The following is a 21,913-nucleotide window of genomic DNA, read 5'->3' as shown; positions in this document are numbered from 1 at the left end:
AGGCAAAGAAGGAGTCTTACCAAACTCCTTTTATGAAACAAATATGGTACTGATACCTAAACCAGGAAGAGCAAAAACAGAGAAAGAAAATTATAGACCAATTTCATTAATGGATGCAAAAATCCTAAATAAAATACTAGCGAGGAGAGTACAACAATAAAACACAAAGATTTTGCATTGTGGCTAAATAGGATCTATAACAGAAATATAGAACTAGTTTAATATAAGAAAAACTACCAATATGATTTATTATGCTAATAATAAAAGTTAAAAACCATATGAATATATCAAAAAATAAAGAGAAAAATCTTTGACAAAATATAACATTCATTCCTAAAAATGAAATAATGAAAAATATGAAAGCAGAGGAATAGAAGGATTTTTCCCCCTAGAATGATAACTGAAGCATCTACCTAAAACTATTAGCAAGGATTATATGTAACAGGGATAAACTAGAAGTCTTCTTAATAAGATCAGGTATGAATAAGAGATACAGAACATCATGAGATGTAAAATGGATCATGTTGAGTACGTTAAATTAAAAAGGTTTGTATAAATAAAACTAGCAAGTTTAAGGTTAAAAGGAAAGCAGAAAATGGGGCACGAGGCAATTTTTATAGACAGTTTGCTGAGTCAAAGGGTATGCACGTTTTTATGGCCCTAATCCTCATGCTTTTGGACATGGTCCCAAATTGCTCTCCAAAATGGTTGTTTCAGTTCTCACCAGCAGTATATTAGAGTCCCAATTTTTTCATGTCTATTATTTTCCTTTTTTGTCATGTGATCCAAGTTTTGCAGGTGTGAGGTATGCTGTTTATGTTTTTAAATAATGTAGATGACACTAAATTGAGTAAGCAACTTAAAATTCAGGATTATCTTTTATTTTTCTCTATATTTCTAGAATTTAGTACACTATCTGTCACAAATTAGGTCTTAATAAATGTTTATTGACTATTTGACTATTTATTGACTATTAATGAAAATGAAGATTCAAAAATATCTTTGACAATAAGAGCCTTGTGCTATCTGATGAGATGAAATTTGGTAAGGATAAATGTACTTTTGTCCTTAGACACAAAAGAAAACATTCAAAGTATAACATGGGATTGGCATGATTAGAAAAATGTATAGGGAAAAGATTGCTTTTATAAATATGAGTCACCAGTTAAAAAATTCGGCAGCCACAAAAGCTAATCATATTTTGGATCTTTTTACAAAAGGCATAGTTTGCAGAATAAGAAAGGATAGTATCCCTGTATTCTCCCTGTGTCAGCCCTCATTGACAGTTATTGTATTCAGTTTTGAGCCTCATACTTTAAGAACAATGATAAGTTAGAGTGCTTCCAGAGGAAGGAAATGAGGATGGTGAAGGGTTTCAGTCTTATGTCATTAAAGATCATTTGAAGTAACTGGGTTTGAGAAGACACAGAGAAGGACATAGTAGCTTTTTTCAAGAATCTGAAGGGCTGAAAGTTTAGACTTGCTCTATTTAGACCAAAACAGCCAAACCAGGAAAAATGAGTGGAAGTCAGACAAGAACATTTATGTCAGGAATACATTTCCTAAAAACAGTGGAATTGATGACCTTTAGTAGTAGTAGGATCCCCTGAGTAGAGGACTTCAAATACATAGCAGTTGACTACTTGTCAGGTACATTCTACTGGGAAATGCCTTTCAGCACAATTTTGCCTAGATGGTCACTGAAGTACTAACTATCCAATTCTTAAAATCCTGTGATTCTATGACTTGCTGATAAAGTAAGATAATAAAAGCCTATTACATTATTTCATAAATGGAATATTAATCATAAATAATTTTAATAAGTTATCAAAGATAAAAAAGCACATTTAATTCAACTTTGGAAGAATATCTCAGAAAAATCTAATAATGTACTTGATAAGTCAGAGGGCTATATTGGATATTGGTGGATAATTTGATGGATTTAGAAGCAGAAATATATATTGCAGAAATTGTTTTCTTGGAATTCCTTGCAAAAACCAAAATCTATAATGAGTTGTACTAATCAATGATCTTTTAAATATAATTATATTAATTATTTTCATTGTTGTACAACCCAATGTATGCCCCATCACTACATTTACCTAATGCATATTACATGCATCATCCTACTTTTCAGCACAGTTATAGCCTTTGGCAATGATTCTTTCAAATTATAATTATATCACTAATAATCTACTCCCTGTATTTCAAAGTCCTTTCAGAACTCACAAAAATTCAGCAAGCATAATAATATCAGAGGATTGTTCATATAATTAATGAATTGTGGTGTTAGGAACTTTAGAGTCCATCTAGTCCAACCCTTGACCAATATTTTAATTCTCTCTACAACTTTCCCAGTAAATGGTTATCAAGGATAAACTTAAATAGTCTTAGGGATGGAGAAACCACGACTCCTCCATGCAGCCCATTCTGTTTGAGATACCTCTTATTGTTAGAAAATTTTACTTAAGAGAAATCTATAATCTTGCATCTTCAAACAATGTTCCCAGTTCTGCCCTCTGGAGCCATGTAGAATACAATACATTATAGTCTTTATTTCACAAGTTAGATCTTCAAATACTTGAAACTAGTTATCACAGGTGAGTCTTCCACCTTCTCCAAGCCAAATTAAATTACTTCACCATCAAAAATCTTCTTGAAAGTGTGCCTAGGGCAGAGCCAAGATAGCAGAGCAGAAAGTATTCAATGACCTCTCCCAACATTCTTCTTCAGACAAATTTAAAATAACACCTCAAATCAAATTCTGTACTGACAGAGCCAACAAAAGATAAGAGTAAGACATGTTGAATAAGAAGAGGGCTTATAATATGATGTTCTGGAAGGCAAAAGGCTGGGATTATTGTCAACATCAACTGACTGAACAAAATTGAATTATTTCAAGAAAAAGGGGGATATTTAATGATTTCAAGCATTCCTGATGATAAAACCAGAGCTGAATAGAAAAATTTGCCTTTCAAATAAAAGACTCAAGAAAAGCATAAAAGATAAACATGGAAGATAAATTGTAAGGGATTCAGAAAGTCTGAACTGTTCACCTTTCCATTTGGAAAAATACTAAGAATTTTATCATTATAAGGGCAGTTATAAGGATTCTACATAAAAATAGGATATGAGAGTGAGTTGATTATGTTGGAATGGTGTAAGAAAAAGGAATTCCCTGAGAAAATGGGAAGGGAGAAGAAAATTATTTCACAAAAAAGAAGTACACACGGAATACTTTAATATTAGAGAGGAAAATAGTAGCAGAAGAGGCAGGCAACACTTGAACCCGATTCTCATTTAAATAGGTTCAAAGAGGGATAAATATATGTGTGTGTGTGTGTGTGTTATATCACTCATATGGTAATAGAGATTTATTTTAACTCAGTAAAGGAGTAGGAGGGGAATCGAATAAAGAAAGGAGTGATAAAGGGAGGGTGGATAAAATGGCAATGGTAAGAAGCAAAGTAGACTTTTGAGAAGGGACAAGATAAAGAAAGAAAAGGATAAACAGAAGAAAATGGAATGGAGGGAAATAAACAGTTAGCAATCATAACTGTGATTGTGAATGGGATGAACTCACCCATAAAATGGAAGTAGATACAATAAATAAATCAACACTATGTTACTTGCAAGACATATAGAGAATAGAAATAAGGGACTGGAGCAGAATCTATTATGCTTTAGCTGAAATAAAAAAGCCAGGGGGAGGAATCATGATCTCAGACAAAGCAAAAGTAAATAAATAGACCTACTTAAACAGAATAAATGGGAAAATATCCTGCTAAAAGAAACCATAAACAATGAAGTAATATCAATATTGAACAACAACAACAAACATGAAATGCCATAGCATTCAAATTCTTAAAGAAAAGGTTAACCAAAAAATTTAGGAAATATAGAATTAAACCATAATAGTGATAGATCTCAATTTTCCCTCTCAGAGCTAGATAAATCTTACTATAAAATAAACAAGAAGTTAAGGAAATTAATACAGTCTTAGAAAAGTTAGATATGATAGATCTCTGTAGAAAAATGAATAGGAATAGAAAAGAACTTACCTATTTTTTTAATCTGTACATGACAACTTCATAAAAATTGACCACATATTAGGATATAAAAACCTCACAACCAAATACAGAAAAGCAAGACTATTAAATGTAAACTTTTCAGATGAAAATGAAATTAAAATAACATTCAATAAAGAACTATGCAAACATAGATTAGAAATTAATTGAAAACTAAATCTAATCCTAAAGCATGAGTATCACAAAAGAATGTCATAGAAAATCATTTTTATTAAAGAGATTGAGAAAAATGAGTCAACATTCCAAAATGTGTGAGATGTAGCCAAAGCAGTACTTCAGGGAAAATTTGTATTTCTAACAGTTGACAGCAATAAAAGAGAAAAAGAACAGATCTGTGAATTGAGCAAGCAACTAAAAAAAAAATAGAAAAAAAGAACAAATTAAAAGCCCTCAACAAAATGGAAATCCTTAAATTCAAAATAGATTAAGAAAACTAAACATAAGAAAAACTATTGAACTAATCAATAGAGCTGTATGATGTTTTTTTTAAAATAACTGTGCTAATTTTATTTTAAAAATAAAAAAACCAAATTATTGACATCAAAAATAAAAAGAGTAAATGTACCACCAATGAAAACAAAATTAAAACAATTATTAAGTTACTTTTTATATTCTAATAAAACTGTCAATTTAAGTGAAATGGATGAATATTTTCAAAAATATAAACTATTGAAATTAATAGATTAAATAGAATAGAAATACAAGTTGAAATAGAAATTAGAAAATCTGATTGAACCAAAATAATTAACTAAACCATCAATGAGTTCCCAAAGAAAAAATTCCCCAATACCAGATCAATTTGCAAGCAATTGCTACTTAATATAGAAGTAACAACTAATGCTAATACTATATAGACTATTTGAAAAACTAGGCAAAGAGTTCTGCCAAATTCCCATTATGACACAGTTTTGAAACCTAAGCCAAGAAGAGCAAAAAATAGAGAAAAAACTATAGGCCAATTTATTTAATGAACATCAATACAAAAAAAATTTAAATAAATTATTAGCAAGTTTATTAAAGCAATATATTACCAAAATCTTACAGTGTGACCAGGAAGGATTTATACTAATAGTGCAATGACTTCTATTATATCATGTCTATGGTTCAATACTGGACTAGAAATATTAGCTATTGCAATAAGAAAAAGAAAAAGAAATTGAAGGAAAAAGAATAGAAATGAAACTATCACTACTTGAAGATAAAATGACAGTATACTTAGAAAATCCTAGAGGATCCATTTTTAAAAAGTATTTGAAACTATTAGCAACTTTAGTAACGTTGAAAATATTAAATAAATCCACCTAAATCATCAGCATTTCTGTTTTACCAAGAAAACCAAAGAGTAAGAGACACAAAGGGAAACTCCAATTAAGAGAACTGCAAACAACATAAATATTTAGGAGTCTGCCTTCAAAGACAAACCCAGTCACTATATGAACACAATAACACAACACTTTTCACACAAATAAAAACAGATCTAAATAACTGGATAAATATTAATTGTTCATTAGTAGTCTGAGGCAATATAATAAAAATGACAATTACACCTAAGTTAATTTATTTATTTAGTGCAATATCATGCAAACTAGTAATGAATTATTTTTATAGAGCTAGGAAAAAATCATAAAATTTATTTGACAGTGGAAGAGGTCAAGCATATGAAGGAATTAATGAAAAAATGTGAAGGAAGGCAGTCTAGCAGTATCAAATTTCAAACTTTATTACATAGTGAAAATCATCAAAAAACAACCTGATACTGACTCAAAAATAGAGTGGTGGTTCAATGGAATAAGTTAGGTACATAATTTAAATTGTAAACGACCAATTTGATAATATAAAAAATTAAGCTTCTGGGATAAGAACTCAGTTTGACAAAAACTGAGGGGAAAATGGGAAAATGAGAAAAGCAGTTTGGTAGAAACTAGGCATTGACCGACATGTCACATCTTCTAACAAGATAAAGTCAAAATGCATAAATGGTTTAGACATAAAGGGTGATGTCATAAGTAAATTAAGAAAGCATGGAATTTCCATTTTGGCATTTAACTGAGAATTTTTAATTTGCTTTTTCTCTAGTTTTTTTTTTTTAGTTGCATACCCAATTCACTGATCTAGACTTTCTTTTACTGATGTCAACATATAGAGAAATACATTTTCTCTCAAGTATCACTTTGGCTGCATCCCATAAATTTTGAAATGCTACACTTTTTTGGCATTCCCTTTAATAAAATTATTGATTGTTACTATGATTTGTTCTTTCTAAACTCATTCTTTTGGATTAAATTATTAAGTGTCCAATTAATTTCTAATCTATGCTTCTATAGCACTTTATTGAACATAATTTTTGTTGCATTTTGGTCTAAAAAGTTTGTATTTAATATTCTTGCTTTTCTGTATTTGGTTACCAAGTGTTTGAATGAAGGAAGAGTTTATGACAAAATAAGAGAAAGAGATTATCATAGGAAGTAAAATGGAAATTTTTAAAAACCCTTACCTTCCATCTTAGAATCAATATTGTATATTAGTTATAAACCAGAAGAATGATAAGGGCTAGGCAATGGGTATGTAAGTGACTTGCCCAGGGGCACACAGCTAGAAAGTGTCTGAGGCCAGATTTGATCTTAGGACCTCCCATTTCTATGCTTGGCTATCAATCTACTGAGCCACCCAGCTGCCCCAATGGAAAAATTTAATTATATGAAACTAAAAAGCTTTTTCACAAACGAAACTAATGCATACCTAAGGAAAGGAGTCAAATTTATAAAAATAGGACCTATTTTCCAATTAAATGGTCAAAAGATATGAACAGGTCAAAAGATATGAAATCTTCAGAAGAAGAAACCAAAGTTATTAGTAGTCATTTAAAAATTCTCTAAATCACTACTGACTGATTAGAAAAATGAAAAATTTAACAACTCAGAAATATCATCTGACACCTATAACAGTGGCTTTTATGACAAGAAAGAAAAATGGCAACGCTGGAGTGGATGTGGAAAGATTGGGACACATGCACTGAAAGTGGAGTTATGAACTAGTCTGGAACTATGCCCTAGTGGCTACCAAACTATGAATACCTTTTACCTAGTAATACCAATATAGGTCTATATCCTAAAGACATCAAAGGGAAAAAGACCTAATTGTACAAGAATATTCATAATACATATTTTTGTGGTGATAAAGTATTGAAAAGTGAAGGAATACCCATCAATTAGGGAACATTGAAGTATGTGTGATAAATGACTTTGATGGAATACTATTGTTCTATAAGAAATGATGAGGATTGTGGTTTTAAAAATAAGTAGGAAGACCCATATAAACTGATGCAAAATAAAGTAAGCAAAAATAAGAGGACATTGTATATAGTAACAGCAATAAAAGGATGATTAACTCATCAATACAATGATTCAAGACAATTCTGAAGGACCCATGGTGAAAAAATGCTATCCACTTCCAGAAAGAGAACTGATGAACTCTAAATCAGATTGAAGCATACTTTTTAACTCTTTCTTTAAATTTTTATTTAGAATATTTTCCCAAGGTAACATAATTCATTATCCCCTCCTGTAATGGGAAATTACATTGAGTCTGGCAGATTTAGAAATATGAAGAAACAAAAGTTGAAAAACTGGGCAAAAAAAATTTTCATTCCCTTCCCCTCAACAAATATAATTTTTTAAAAATTCTAAACAAGAGGAAAATGTGAATGAAATTGTAAAGGTCTTTGATATTCCCCATTAATTAGTTCTTCTTCCTCTTGCCTAACAATAGATAAGGCCATAATCAAAATTTATATTCCTTTTGAACAGATTGCCCTAATGAATCAAAGCAAAGGGTGTGGGGGTTATGGAATCACCATTTCCATGTGAAGTAGTTTTTTTTTCTCAAAAACTTAAAAATCAAAAGAAGAGAATAGCTTTTAAAAAAGCAGAATTGGCCAAATTGGGGGAGGTGGGAGTTGTCATAAACTCTTCCTTCATTCAAACACTTGGTAACCAAATACAGAAAAGCAAGAATATTAAATACAAACTTTTTAGACCAAAATGCAACAAAAATTATGTTCAATAAAGTGCTATAGAAGCATAGATTAGAAATTAATTGGACACTAAATAATTTAATCCAAAAGAATGAGTTTAGAAAGAACAAATCATATGTAGAATTCACTGAAGAGAAGTTCTTAAAAATCAGGACTGGCCATATGAAAAAAAAGGTACAAAAATTCACTAAAGGAAAGAATTCTTTAAAGTAGAATTGACCCAACGGAAAAGGAAGTTCAAAAGCTCATTCAAGAAAATCATGTCTTAAAAATTAGAATTGGATAAGTAGAAGCTAATGACTCCATGAGATACCAAGAAACGAAAGAAATTAACAAAGAAACAAAGAAAGAAAATGTGAAATATCTCATTGGAAAAACAACAGATCTGGAAAATAAATCAAGGAGAAATTATCTAAAAATTATTCGACTGCTTGAAAGCCATGATTTTAAAAAAGAACTTAGATATTATCTTTTAAGAAATTATTAAGGAAAACTGCCCTGATACTCTAGAACCAGATAGAGAGCAAAATGGAAATGGAAAGAATCAGCCACATACCTCTTGAAAGAAATCCCCAAAGAATAACTGCCAGGAATGTTAAAGTCCAATTTCAAAACTCCCCAGTCAAGGGGAAAATATTGCAAACAGGCAAAAAGAAACAATTCAAAGATCATGGAGCCACAGTCAGGATAATACAAGATTTAGCAGCTTCTACATTAAAGGATCAGAGGACTTAGAATATGATATTCTAGAGGACAAAGAGCAAGGACTTAAACCAAAAGTCTCTTTGCCAACAAAACTGAGCATATTCCTTCAAGGAAAAAAAATGAGTATTCAATAAAATAGAGAACTTTTAAACAGTCGAAAAAAAGACTGAGCTACATGGAAAATTTGACTCTCAAATACAAGACTCAAAAGAAGCATGAACAAATAAACAGGAATGAAAAATCAAAAGACATTCAATAAAATGAAGCTGTTTGCATCCTTACATAATTCTTTTAACTCCTAAGATTTTCATCATTATTAGGACAATTAGAAGGATTTTACATAGAAAGAGGACAATAGTGTGAGTTGAATATGATGGGATGATATCTATAAAATAAAATAAAATAAAATAAAAGCATGAGAAAGAGGAAAGATTTGAGAGGGAGGGGAAGGGAAAAACAGAATGGGGGTAAATTATCACACATAAAAGAGGCATAAAAGAGCTTTTATTGTGCATAGGAAGATGGGAAAAGTTGGAGAAAAAAAGCATGTGAATCTTACTCTCATCTGGATTGACTCAATGAGGAAAGAACATATACATGCAATTGGGTATGGAAATCTATCTTAACCTACTAAAAAGTAGGAGAAGGAGTTAAGAGAAGGGGCTAATGCTGAAAGAAAAGAGGGCAAATTAGGGGAGATGGTGGTTAGAAGCTAAACAAGAGGAAATAGGATAGAGAGTAATACACAGTAATCATTGTAGTGAAAATAGTTTTTACAAGCCTCTGGAATAAAGGCTTCATTTCTGGGGAGAAGCTGGGTGACTCAGTGGATTGAGAGCCAAGCCTAGAGATGAGAGGTCCCAGGTTCAAATTTTGCCTCAGAAACTTCCTAGCTGTGTGACTCTGGATAAGTCACTGAATCCCCATTACCCAGCCCTTACCACTCTTCTGCCTTGGAAACAATACACAGTACTAATTTCAAGACAGAAGAAGGTAAGAGTTTTTGTTTTTTTTAAAGGCCTCATTTTGAAATACACAGAAAGATGAGTTGAATGTATAATAATATGTCATTCCCAAGTTGATAGATCGTCAAAGGATGTCAAAAGGTATTTCTCAGGCAAGATAATTAAACTTCTCTGTATTTAAAATCACTTTTAATTAGAGAAATGTAAATCCAGACAATTCTGAGGTATCACCTTGTACCTATCATATTGCCTATTATGACAAAAAAAAAAGGAAAATGTCAAAATTTGGAGGAGATGTGGGAAAAGTAAAACACTAATGCATTGTTGAGGGAGTTGTGAACTGATTCAAACATTCTGGAGAGCAATTTGGACATATGCCCAAAGGGCTATAAAACAACGCACACCCTTTGACTCAGCAATACCAATACTAGGTTTGTATCCAAAAGAGATTAAAAGACAAAAAAACAAAAAGGGAAAGAACCTATACATGCAAAAATACTCAAAGTAGCTCTTTTTATGGAGCAAACAATTGGAAAGTGAGGAGATACCCATCAATTGCTGAATGACTGAATAAATTATAGTATATGTTTGTAATGGAATACTATTTTGCTATGAGAAATGATGAACAAGAGGAGCTAAAAAAAACTAGAAATATTTACATGAACTGAATCACAGTAAAATAAACAGAACTAAAGAACATCACACATAGTGACAAAAATACTTTATGATGAACAACTGTGAATAATTTAGCTATTCTCAGGAATACAATGATCTAAAACAAACCCAAAGAACTCATTTTTTTAAAATGCCACTTCTTGAGAAAGAACTGATAGATTCTGAATCTAGACCAAAGCTAACTTTATTCACTTTTTCTTAATTTCTTTTTGTTTGAGTGTCCTTATAGAAAGGGATTAATATAGAAAAATATTTTACAAGATTGTGCATGTAAAATCTAAATGATTACTTATCTCAGCAGGGCTAGAGGAGAGTGGGGAAGAAGGGAGAGAAATTGAGATTCTAAAGTTGGAAACCATACATGTAATTGGGGAAAAAAATCAAATTAATTTAAACTAAAGTTTAAAAAATAGGCTTTTTCCAAGACTATGTCCTTCTGGAAAAAATGGAGTTAAATATGTATGGATATAGGTTCCACTAACTAACATCTTATATAATACATAATAAAGAATGAACTTGAAAGTAAATTAAAATTTGTATTTATTACCTAGAACTAATTGATCTGGATGGACGATAGATTACCTCCTGGAGATATTTTAAATTAAGAATAAATTTTTAAATTTGATTATCTTTCTTAAAATTTAATTTAATTAACTTTATTTTAATTTAATCAGTAATTGATTATTTATATAATTTAAAAGTTGATTAATTAAAATTTAATTAAATGAGAAGAGAAGGAAAGAGAAGAGAAAGGAAGGATGGAAGAAAGAAAGGGAAGGAAAGAAGGAATAAGGGAGGTAGAAAAGGAAGGAAGGAGAATATCGAGGCAGTTAAAGAAGAAAAAAGAGAAATCCTGGTAGTGAACTGGGTTTTTTTTTGACAGTTACAAGAATGCAGAAAGGATAAAGGAGGTAGAACTTATAACTCCTTATAAATGAATTATCTGAGAATAAGAGTATAGAGGAAAAGGTGAGAGTAGTTGGGCATCAGAAGAAATTCACTTAGCTAAAATGGAAAAAGATGGTTAAAAACATGCACATAAAGAATATGGTGTCTTTTACATCAAATTCCAGAAGGAAACAAGTAGAGTCAGGAGGACAGCATTTAAGAGGTTAGGAAAATATTGGGGAAAGGATAGTCATGTGTAAAACTTCCTAAAGTAGAAGTTAGATAAGAAAGGGGAGGGAAAGAAAAAAGCTAGAATTCAAGTGGGTACCCTCTATTGCCTCATATATAACTAAGGAATGGCCAAAACAAATTGAAATATATGAACTTAGAGAAATATTATTACACCATAGAAATGATGGGATGATTTCAGAGAACCTGGGGTATTAGGGACTGGGCCAATGTGAAGTGAACAGAACCAGAACAAATTATACAAGGACAGCAATATTGCCGAAAAAAAAATAATATTGACTTAAGAATTTTGAATGGATGACCAACCATATGTCTGAAAGACCTACAGTGGAGCATGTTCCCCAGTTCCTGACAAAGATATGATGGACAGAAAGTAGAGAAAGAAATATATTTTGGACATGGTTACTATATGGATTCATTTGCTTAACAATGTTTACTTGTTACAAGTTTGTTTCTTTTTTCCTATTTCTCTCCACTTTTAATTGAGTCCAGGTTAAAGGTAGGAGTATTGGCAATAGAGATTACAAAAAATAAGGGCTCCTGTAACATTAAAAAAAAGCCAAAGAAAACAAATAACATAAATTTGAAAATGTAAAATTCATTACATGTTTATATATAATAAGTAATATTTTATTGTAAATGTATTTTAATTATATTATTATATTATATTATACATTACAAATATATAATTATATACAATATATTAAAAGTATAAATCTCTTTTTAAAATTTAAACTTTAAATATGAGAAGAATCTCTTCTATAACATTGTGAAGTTGTTATCCAGTTTAAGCTTTCTGATACCAGCCTCTTAATCAATGAGTCACTTCATTTTATAATCTTTATTTCTCACCCCAGTACCTAAGCTCTACATGTAGTAGATATGAAAAAAGTGTTTGAATTATCATTGAATGCCAGCATATTAAAGATGCTTTTAAAAAGGCAAAAGGAAAATTTCCTGCAATTCAACAACAAGGACTTGGGGTAAATTATTTCAAAAGTATGAACATCATCTCATTATTATCCAAAGTCAAAATGATTCCTAAAGATCTAAGATTTTATCATCAGAATTTATTCCATATCACTCATTATAGCACATAAACCATTCTGGATAATTATGGGGTTTGGAAATCTGGTATTTAATAATAGTTGTAAATAATCATGCAATTTCACAATTTACCTAATATAAATAAGATTTTGTTTATCTAGTCTCTCACATGCACACTAGTTTCTCTGGTTCTTGTCCATTTAACGGTGAGTATAATGAAAATTTGATTACATGCTGTTATCTGGTAATATCTTAATTGATAAGTGTAATTAGCATTATTATAAATAATAATACTTTATACATACTTTCTGCTATATGAAGTTATTTACATGATTTGATTGTACTTCACTACGAAAGTTATATCTTAAGTAGAATGGAAACAGAAGGGATGAGCTATAGTAGACTTCAATTTTCTTCATGATCAATGAGTTTCATCAAACTGTATCTTTTCTCAACTGTGTATATCAAATATCATAAACACTTCTATCAACAACTGCTAAGCTATAAAATCACTAAATCAAAGGAAATGACATACTTTTCAAAGATGCAGGAGGTACAAATATTATTGTGCATGAACGATGCCTCTTTCCTCCCACTAATTATAATGATCACCTGCCAATTTAGTATAATTTCTACCATCTAGAATCCCCTCTTTCACCCCTAATTCCATTCAGTTCCTTTATAACTAACTTTCTGATCCTGACTATTCTATAAAACCATAAATCAGTTAATAAATATCTACTAGGCAGCAACCATGTCAAGTATCATATTTGGCACTGAGGATACAAATACAGAGAATAAAATAATTCTTCTCAAGTATTACATTACAATTACATTTTATTTGGGAAGACGATATGCATATGTATACATATGTACAGAATAAATATAAACAAAAATAAAAATACAGACAAGGTAGTTTAGCAAGAAGGATATTGACAAATGAGGGGATCAGGAAAAGCTTCATTTAGAAACTTCTAGAAGCTAGAAGAAGATACTTATTGGGCTGCATCTTGAAGAAAGAAAAGGATTCTATAAGGTAGAGAAGAGTAGACAATAACTTTTTAGCCTGAGAAACATTCAATGCAAAGGTACACACCAAGAAGAGATGGAGTGTCAAGAGAGAGGAATAGAAAGAAGGGTAGTTTGTGCATCACAAAGTGAAGGAAAGGGAGGAATATATAAGTTGGGTCCAGATTGTAAACAGTCAAATAAATGAGCTCCTATCTTTTTTCCAGATGCAATAGGAAGCCACTGAAATTTACTGATAAGAGGAGTCAACTATGGTCAAATCTACACATAAGGGAAATTGCTTTGGCATTTCTGTGGAAAATGAGTTGAAGAAGAAAAAAAGAAACTAAATAGGATACTGTTGTAATAGTCCAACTGAGGAGTAATTGATTAAAGGCTTTTTTAGCTTTTAAAAGTGATTATTGTATGAATAGAAAATAGGAGTCAGGTGTAGAGATAGAAATTCTGGTAACAGATTAGATATGTACAGTTAGGGAAAATGAGACGTTCAAGGATGACACCAAAGTTATGAACCTATTAGGCTGAAAGATTGGTGGTACCTTTAAATAGGAAAGATTGGAAAGGCTTGGAGGGGGAAAAGAATAAGTTCTGTTTATGATATGCTGAATTCATGTTGGGTCTGAGATACTCAGTTTGAATTGCCCAAAAAGCAGCTGTTGACACAGGACTGAAGCTCAGGAGAGAGCCTGTGGTTAAATACATGAATCTGAATATCATATGCATAGAGACAGTAATTAAATCCATGAGAATAGCTGTTGCCAGAAATTTAGTGAAAGAAGAGAAAAAGTCACAAGACAGAGCCTTGGGGAACACCTAGGATAGAGGACATCTTATATAAGATGAGCTTCTTTTCTCTGAGAAGAGACAATTAGAGAGTTTGAAGGACAACCAGGTGGAAGTAGTGTCAGGAAAACCTAGAGAGGAGAGAACGTCTAGGAGGACAATAGGATTAATAGTATAAAATGGTGTAGAGAGGTAAAAAAAATGAAGTGTGATAAAAGACTATAACTATCAGGTTTTACAGGGAGGATACCATTGCTAACTTTGAAGAAAAATGTTCAATTGAGTGGTGAAGTCAGAAGACAAATTATAAAGTGTTGAGGAAAGAATGAGAAAGAATAACTCTTCAGATGGCATTTGTAGACACTTTATATAGGAGCTTGGTTGAGAAAAAAAGAGAAATTTTGGATAATCATACAGTGCAATGAAGCATTTTTGTTTGTTTGAGGGAAAGACTTTTTCCTTTTTGGAGGCAGTACAGAAGGAAAAACAATAGTAAAAGAGAGGTTAGAACTGAAACAATTGAAGCACAACCTGCTGGAAAAAAATGGGAAGAGATGGGATTAAATTCATATGTACAAGGATGAAGTTGGGCCAGGAGAAGGGCCACATCATTATTAAGAACTGGAAGAAAAGGGGAAAGAGTAGAGGCTAAGGGAAAAAAGAAGAAGAATTTCATGGAGAGGATGACCTTAAGCTCTTCAGTATAAGTGATAAGAAGGTCCTCTACTGAGAGGGTAGAGGTAATAGGAGGTATGAAGGACTTAAAGAAAAATGAGGTTTGCTTTAGCTTCTGTGTGGACTGAGATAAGGAATCAATTAGGGAGTAATTAAAAAAATTGTCTTGCCATACTAAGGGTCCACTTGAAGTTGGACGACTTAAGAATTTTATTATACCACGTCAACAAGGTTGTATAAATTCCTTTAACTGCTCAGTGACACAGTAGATGGAGCAAAGGAGGCCAGTGGCAGAAGTCATCCAGACTGGGGTTTGGTAAGGGATGAATGGCAGTAGGAAAAGTGTGCGAATGATCTAAGAGTAGAAGACAGGGGACAAGTGAAACCTTTTTCTTTGAACCCTATCCTCTAGTGCTCTCTTCTTCCTCTGAACTAGCACTAAGGAGTCTTTGGGGCAGTGAATCATGCAGGGTTGTAATCTATTTCACATACCTATCCTGTCTTCATGCAGCCACCAGTAAATCTGCCTATCTCAAAGTAGATCATAAGCTTCCTAAGGGAAGAGAACAGGGCTTATACTCTCTTTTTGTATATCTGCATATTCTCTAGAATCTAGCATAGTTGCCTGAATTCAATAGGCACTAAATACATACTTTTATTCAATTGATTTGATTCGACATTCATTATTTACTATAAGCAGAACTCTGTGTTGAGTTAAACAGAAAAATTGGACAGAATATGATCACTGCTCTCATTTAATATAAAATCTAGCCTGCATATATGATTGATTAGCAGAAAATTATAATATATGAAATAATACTGAATGAATAAATACATGAGAGGTACAAAGTCCTATATGAAAATGGACAGTGAAAATGTTCAGTATTGGTTAATTATTGAATGGACTTTTTCAAAGGGAAGGGAAAATTCAGATTCTGGCTGTTTCTTCTTTAATTCTTCCGTATTAGTGTTTCCATCCATAATTGTACTTGTTACAATCAAAATGCATTACAATAATGAGAAAAAGATTAGTATAGTTCACTATAATTAATATTTGATCTATTAAAAATACAGTTAGCATATATCAAAACAGCAAGAATAGTATTGTCATTATTACACATTATTCCTCATCACCGAGATTTCTGAAACTTTAATCCATTACTGGTATTTTGCCCCCAAATGGGTTAAAAAGAATCCAAATGTGTGAAAAATATTAATTATGAAATCTGTTTCTTCCAGACAAATGAATGGCATGGGGATATATAACATCTTTTTTTTGTTGTTGTTGAACCAAAGAAAATGTTCAACTTGCTTCTTGGCTTTTGATATTCCTTAAATGTCAAAAATAACAATAACAAGGGTTAGAAAAAATAACTTTGCTAGGGCACAGCTGTCAATTTCATATTCCACTTTGACAAATAGAACAGATGTTTATCTTTTGCAACACTAGAATTGTTTCTGATTGTCTGATGCAAGAAAAAACATCCTTGAGGGACAAATTTTGGCCAGAGGGTACAATGCCTGTAGCCAGCTGTCTGTCTGAGACAGGCACAAGCACTGTCTTGATGGAGAAGTTCATGATTGCTTTCTATATAGGCAGGAATGAGGACTCCTTGGTGCTCCCAAAACTCAATATTGCACTCTCCCTTTGGTTTAGCATCCTTAATATCTTTTCTCACTATAGCTTCACAAGTTGCAACAGATATAGAACTCCAAAGGAAATAAATTTGAACAACTTCCCCAAAAATAAATATGGAAAGAAGAGCTAGCTGTCGAAAATAAATAATGTACTTTTAGGACATTCTAAGATCCACAACTCAGACAAGAAGGATTGGAGACTTGGATAGTCAAGTCCTAAGCTAAAAAGAAATGATGCTACCTACTTTCCTTTGGTACCAAAGAAAGGCAGTCTCTATTAGCAAGCTGTTAATAGTCAAACTCTAGATATGTTTATGGGCTTGAACATGAAATTAATACAAGCAATTTTTGGTTATTTGGCACCTCTTTTATACTGGATTTCCCCACATTTCTGTTTGTTAGATTTTAATCAGAAACAATCTTGTGAAATACTCTGAACCCAGCTAAGTCTTTAATTTGAAATGTTAAAAAAGGCTAAAAAAATTGGCACTGAAGAATGAAATAGAGACAAAAACCAAATTCATTAGAATTTTAACTGAAGGAATGTCTGAAAGTAGGTGTTTCTGTGTTCATTCCAGTTTCAAGGAACTCTGACCCCTGATTCACCATCATAACCAAAAGATCTAAACTGCATTCATTCCTCACTGGAACTCTATACTTCTGTGGTGCTGCTCATATGTTTTTAATCAATCATATTAAATATAAATATTGACATTTCATAAAATATTTTCTGATAAAATTCAAACTAAGAAATGAAAGAAATTCAAAAGAAATGCAATGTCTGGCAATCTCAAAGTCATTCAATTCAATATCACTTTAACATTTTTGTAGAATCAATCATTGAACACTTATTTAATGCATACTCTATGTAAGGGATCACTGTGATATAAGGGATCACATAGATACTGTGAAAGAACCAAGGTTTATCCTTCCCCCTTTCTTCTTCCTTCTTCTAGGAACTTTTGATCCTATTGGGCAAATAGAGAATACACATACAAATGTAATCAAGAATGAAAAGTAGAATGTCATAAGTCCCAAATTATGACTTTTACAAGTGAGAAAATTGTAAGAGGAACTCAGAATTTTTAAAAAAAATTATAATGATTTGGATCTGTCAGGAAATGCTCTGCAAAGAAGATAGATTTTAAACTTGGATTTGAAAGACAGATGGATTTTATAAGGATATCTTCTTTTAAAAGGAGGAATTATTAGAGATTTTATAGAAAATGTGATGGCAAGCACTCTATTTGAAGTCATAACTTCATCAACTCTAAAACTTAAATTCCTACAAAATTATAAAGAATTTTTCTGATCATGGACAAATGAGTTCCTGATTGCTAAATGCAAATCAGCACAAATAATCTAAGGCAGTGGGTGATCTCAAATAAGGAATCCAGTCTGGGTCTTAGTTTCCTCTTACATTTACTTTCACTAAATGGGGGAGTCTAAGGTCATCTCTAAACCCTTGTGATCCTATAAGCTATTGTAGTAAATATATTCATGGTTAGAAAAGATGAAGTTGAAGAAGAACCAATGTAGTAAAGGACAGGGATTGAACCACTGATTTCATTGGACTAAGGAGCTCCTAGATGAGAGAGCTCTGTCTAGGATTGTGGGTAGGGACCTTCACTGCAAAAAATGACATTAAAGAGTTGCCTAGAATACTAAATAGTTAAGCGACTTTTACAGAAATGCATAGCCACTTTATTTCACTTTATTTCCTTCCCTCCCCTCCACCCACCCTTCCCGCAGTCAACACACAATTTCATTGGGTATTACTTGTGTCCTTGATCAGAACCTATTTCCATGTTGTTGTTGTTTGCACCAGGATGTTCATTTAGTGATTATTGTAACAAAAAAAAAATTTAAATTAAATAAAAAAAAAAGAATTGCATAGCCAGTATGGTCAGAGGCAGGAGAACCCAAATTTTCCTGATTCAGAGGCCAGCTCTATCCATTTTGACACCTTGCCTCTCTAATACAAGGAAATACTTAAAAATTAAGAACTTCATTCAGAGTTATTTCTAAAAAATTAACAATGCATTCAGCTATCCTATGGAGGAACTAGAGAGGCAATAACATTAAAGCAGGATGCCTTTGGGGGTCAAAGTATCACAAAGTGGTCCATGGAAGAAATGGGTAGATTTTACCAATTCTCTGTCCGAGATGAGCACATTCTACTCTCACAGAGATGAAGGTATTTAAATGAAGGAATGAAAAAAGATCATTAGGGGCTTACCATGTGCCAAGCATGTGTCTATTAGCCAGTACATAACTCCAAAAGCAGACAGCCCCTCATTAGATTTGGGTTCCATAAGTGAAAGGGGGATAGGAAAGGGTGAGGTTTTATGAGGTGAGTCATGCAGAGGCAGCGCTTCTGACAAAGTGGCCTTTATTTTGCTTGAAGATAAATAAACTGCTCCCTTTATCTCAAGCACTGTGAAATCTGTTTTTTAGGAACATTAAAATAGGGAGATTGCCACGAAGAGCCAGAATAACCAAAAGGACATTTTCCTTCCCTGCCTGAACGCTCCTAGATGGTTGACCCTTAAATCCCTTCGTCCTGGCTACCATCTGAAACAATTCAATCAATACCTGTACAAGGTTTCCTTATTTCAGCAACAGGCTTTACTTGCATGGAGCAAGTGTGTGGATCAGACTTTGGGGAAGGAAAACAAATTCACCTCCTGCTGCCCACTTTTGTGCTATGGTGGCTCTAGGTGAGGTCCGGCCAAGACTGCTGCCCCTCCACTTACTCGTTTCCTCTGAGTCGGGAACGCTTCTTCTGCTCCGTCTGTTCGGTCGAAGGCTGATTTGAGGACTGCTTTCTCCTGCCAGAGGGAGCACCCCCAGCTCCTGCTAACAGAAAAGACGCAGGTGATTAGGAATTAATAAATAAGTAGAGGTGGGAAAAGGGGGAAAAAAAAAGGAGGAAGCTTGGAGAGCCTGTAGCCGGGTCAGGGCAGGGCGCTTCTTGGTAACTCACTTGGACTCCTGCGATGGCAGCAGCTTGTGGCTGAAGAATGGTAGAAGAGGTTCCTGCTTTCTCCTCCTGCTGCCCCTGCAGGAGCTCAGTCCTGCTCTGATAAGCCTGAAGTTCACGCCGGAGACTCCCCAGCTCAGCCTGCAGGGTGAACATTTGGTGCAGAGCCACCAGTGCCAGGCCACCGGACAGAAGGGTCAGGAAAAGGGTGGCTGGCCATGGAGAGCCTTTCCCCTGCGGGACAGTGAGTTTCATGTCTTCTCTTTTCTCCAAGACAGAAGTGAAGAAGTAAAGCTCCCCTGCTCCTCTTTGTCTGTCGTCATTCATTTCACTCCTTGAACTTTGAGAGTGAGAGAAAGCAGAATAAGTGACCACACGGAATGGATCATTTCCTGTGAGCCGGCTTTGCTGATGTCCAGCACTGAGTGGGTCTTGGAGCCCGCCTTGCCTCTTCAGGAGGACTCTCCTGAACTTTTTTCTTTTCTCTGCTAGGCATCTCTGAAGTTTCCATAGAATAGGTTTTTACTAACTGGCGTTCTCTCCTCTATTTTATTGCTCAATCAGCCTTCCTCTTTTTCACTTTCAGTTTTTGTTATATGTTTTTATTGGCATCTCTCAGACTGCCGGTGGCAAATGGGCTTCATCGCCCTTCTTTTTAAAAGCAGCCTTGGCCTGTGGCTAAGAGGTATATCTGGGGAGAGGTTTCAGGTTCCAGAAGAACAGACTGGTATGTTTAAGTAGCCATATGGGAAACCATCTCTGGTTAAGGACTGTCCATTTTAAGATAGAGGCAAGTGGGCAGCTGGGTCTCTCAGAGGATGGAGAATCAGGTGTAGAGACAGGAGGGCCTCTGCTTAAATCTGCCCTCAGACACTTCCTAGCAGTGTGACCCTGGGCAAGTCACTTAACTCCCATTAGCTAGCCCTTACCACTCTTCTGCTTTGGACCAATACTTAGCATTGATTCAAAGATGGAAGGTAAGGGTTTAAAGGAAAAAAAAAAGATAAAGGAAGCAAAACGAGAAAGGGTCCAGGGCCAGCCAATAAAACTAAAGAATGATAAAGTAGAGTCAGATAAATAAAATACAGTGCAGTTTTGGAGTAGAATGATTAAAAAATCATATGAAGCACAAAAACAAATGATAGATTATTATATAAGAAATGTTCATCTAGTTTTGATTTCATCTAACAGTAAAATAAGAAATGTGTCCAATCTGGCCTGAGAACCAATAAATAGTATTGGTTCTCGGGCAGAAGGCAAGGGTTTTAAAAAAAGAAGAAATGTACCTAAAGTGAAGAAACAGATTTGGGTTAGCTATGGTGAAAGGGGGAAAAAATTCCAATATCCTATTTTAATTAAAATTCCCTTCATGTTTCTGCATAAATTACTAATGGAGACATACTGAAGCTCTTTAAGAACAAGACAGACCATAACTTATTTTGGATTATCTCTTCATTGCTTTTTATTTACACCATGCACAGTCTCCCCTCCAAATCCTTCCTTATGTTGTTCCTCTGTACCAACTATTCTTTTCATGCTGGGGATTCACTTTTCTCTTATCTACCTATTTAAATCCTATCCATCCTTCAAAGCCGAATTCCAGGGAAACTTTCCAAATCAGAGGACAAAAGAATCACAAGCTTGGAATTCATTTTTTAAAACTCTCAATCAACAGATACATATCAAGCATCTCCTATATGCTGGGGCTGCTAGAAGTTGTAGATGCAAAGGAAAAGAATCACATCTTTGTTGTCCACAAGGAACTTACATTCTAATGGAGGAAAGGAGGAGTATGTATAAAAATGTGTACAACACAAATATAAAGAAAGCTAAGGAGCCATTGGGCATCAAGATAACTAAAAGAAAGGCATGGAGAGTGAAGATGAAATTTCATGTATAAATAACATGGAGAATTCAGAGAATGGATTGTAGAGAATAGGAGGAGAAAGAACCAATTAGGATGGAAAGGTATGCTGGGTCCAGGTTGTCCAGTGCTTTAAAAGCTAAATTGAGTGTATAGTTTATCTTGGAAACAATAAGAAGTTTGAAGTTGGTTCTTTAGGAGAATCACATAGTCAGAACCATGCTTAAGGAAAAAATCTGGCAATGGTGTATGGGGTGGATTGCAGTGGGAAGAAATTTGAGTCAGAGAAAG

The 21,913-nt window shown here is 33.4% G+C and overlaps 1 protein-coding gene across 1 annotated transcript in view; it reads right to left on the bottom strand.

The window, feature by feature from the left end:
* Window positions 1–20,253, bottom strand: part of TNFSF13B (TNF superfamily member 13b) — a 49,647-nt gene extending 29,394 nt beyond the window's left edge. The window contains exons 1-2 of the mRNA XM_007501306.3: window positions 19,762–20,253; window positions 19,532–19,631 (exon numbers count right to left, since the gene is read on the bottom strand). Coding sequence (XP_007501368.2) covers window positions 19,532–19,631; window positions 19,762–20,085 — 424 coding nt within the window. The 5' untranslated portion in view covers window positions 20,086–20,253. The remainder of the gene's footprint in view (window positions 1–19,531; window positions 19,632–19,761) is intronic.
* Window positions 20,254–21,913: the final 1,660 nt, after the last annotated feature.

This window comes from Monodelphis domestica, chromosome 8 (assembly GCF_027887165.1).
Source record: "Monodelphis domestica isolate mMonDom1 chromosome 8, mMonDom1.pri, whole genome shotgun sequence".
Taxonomy (NCBI): Eukaryota; Metazoa; Chordata; class Mammalia; order Didelphimorphia; family Didelphidae; genus Monodelphis; species Monodelphis domestica.
Note: the sequence above shows the minus strand (reverse complement) of the source record. Positions and strands in the feature narration are given on the sequence as shown.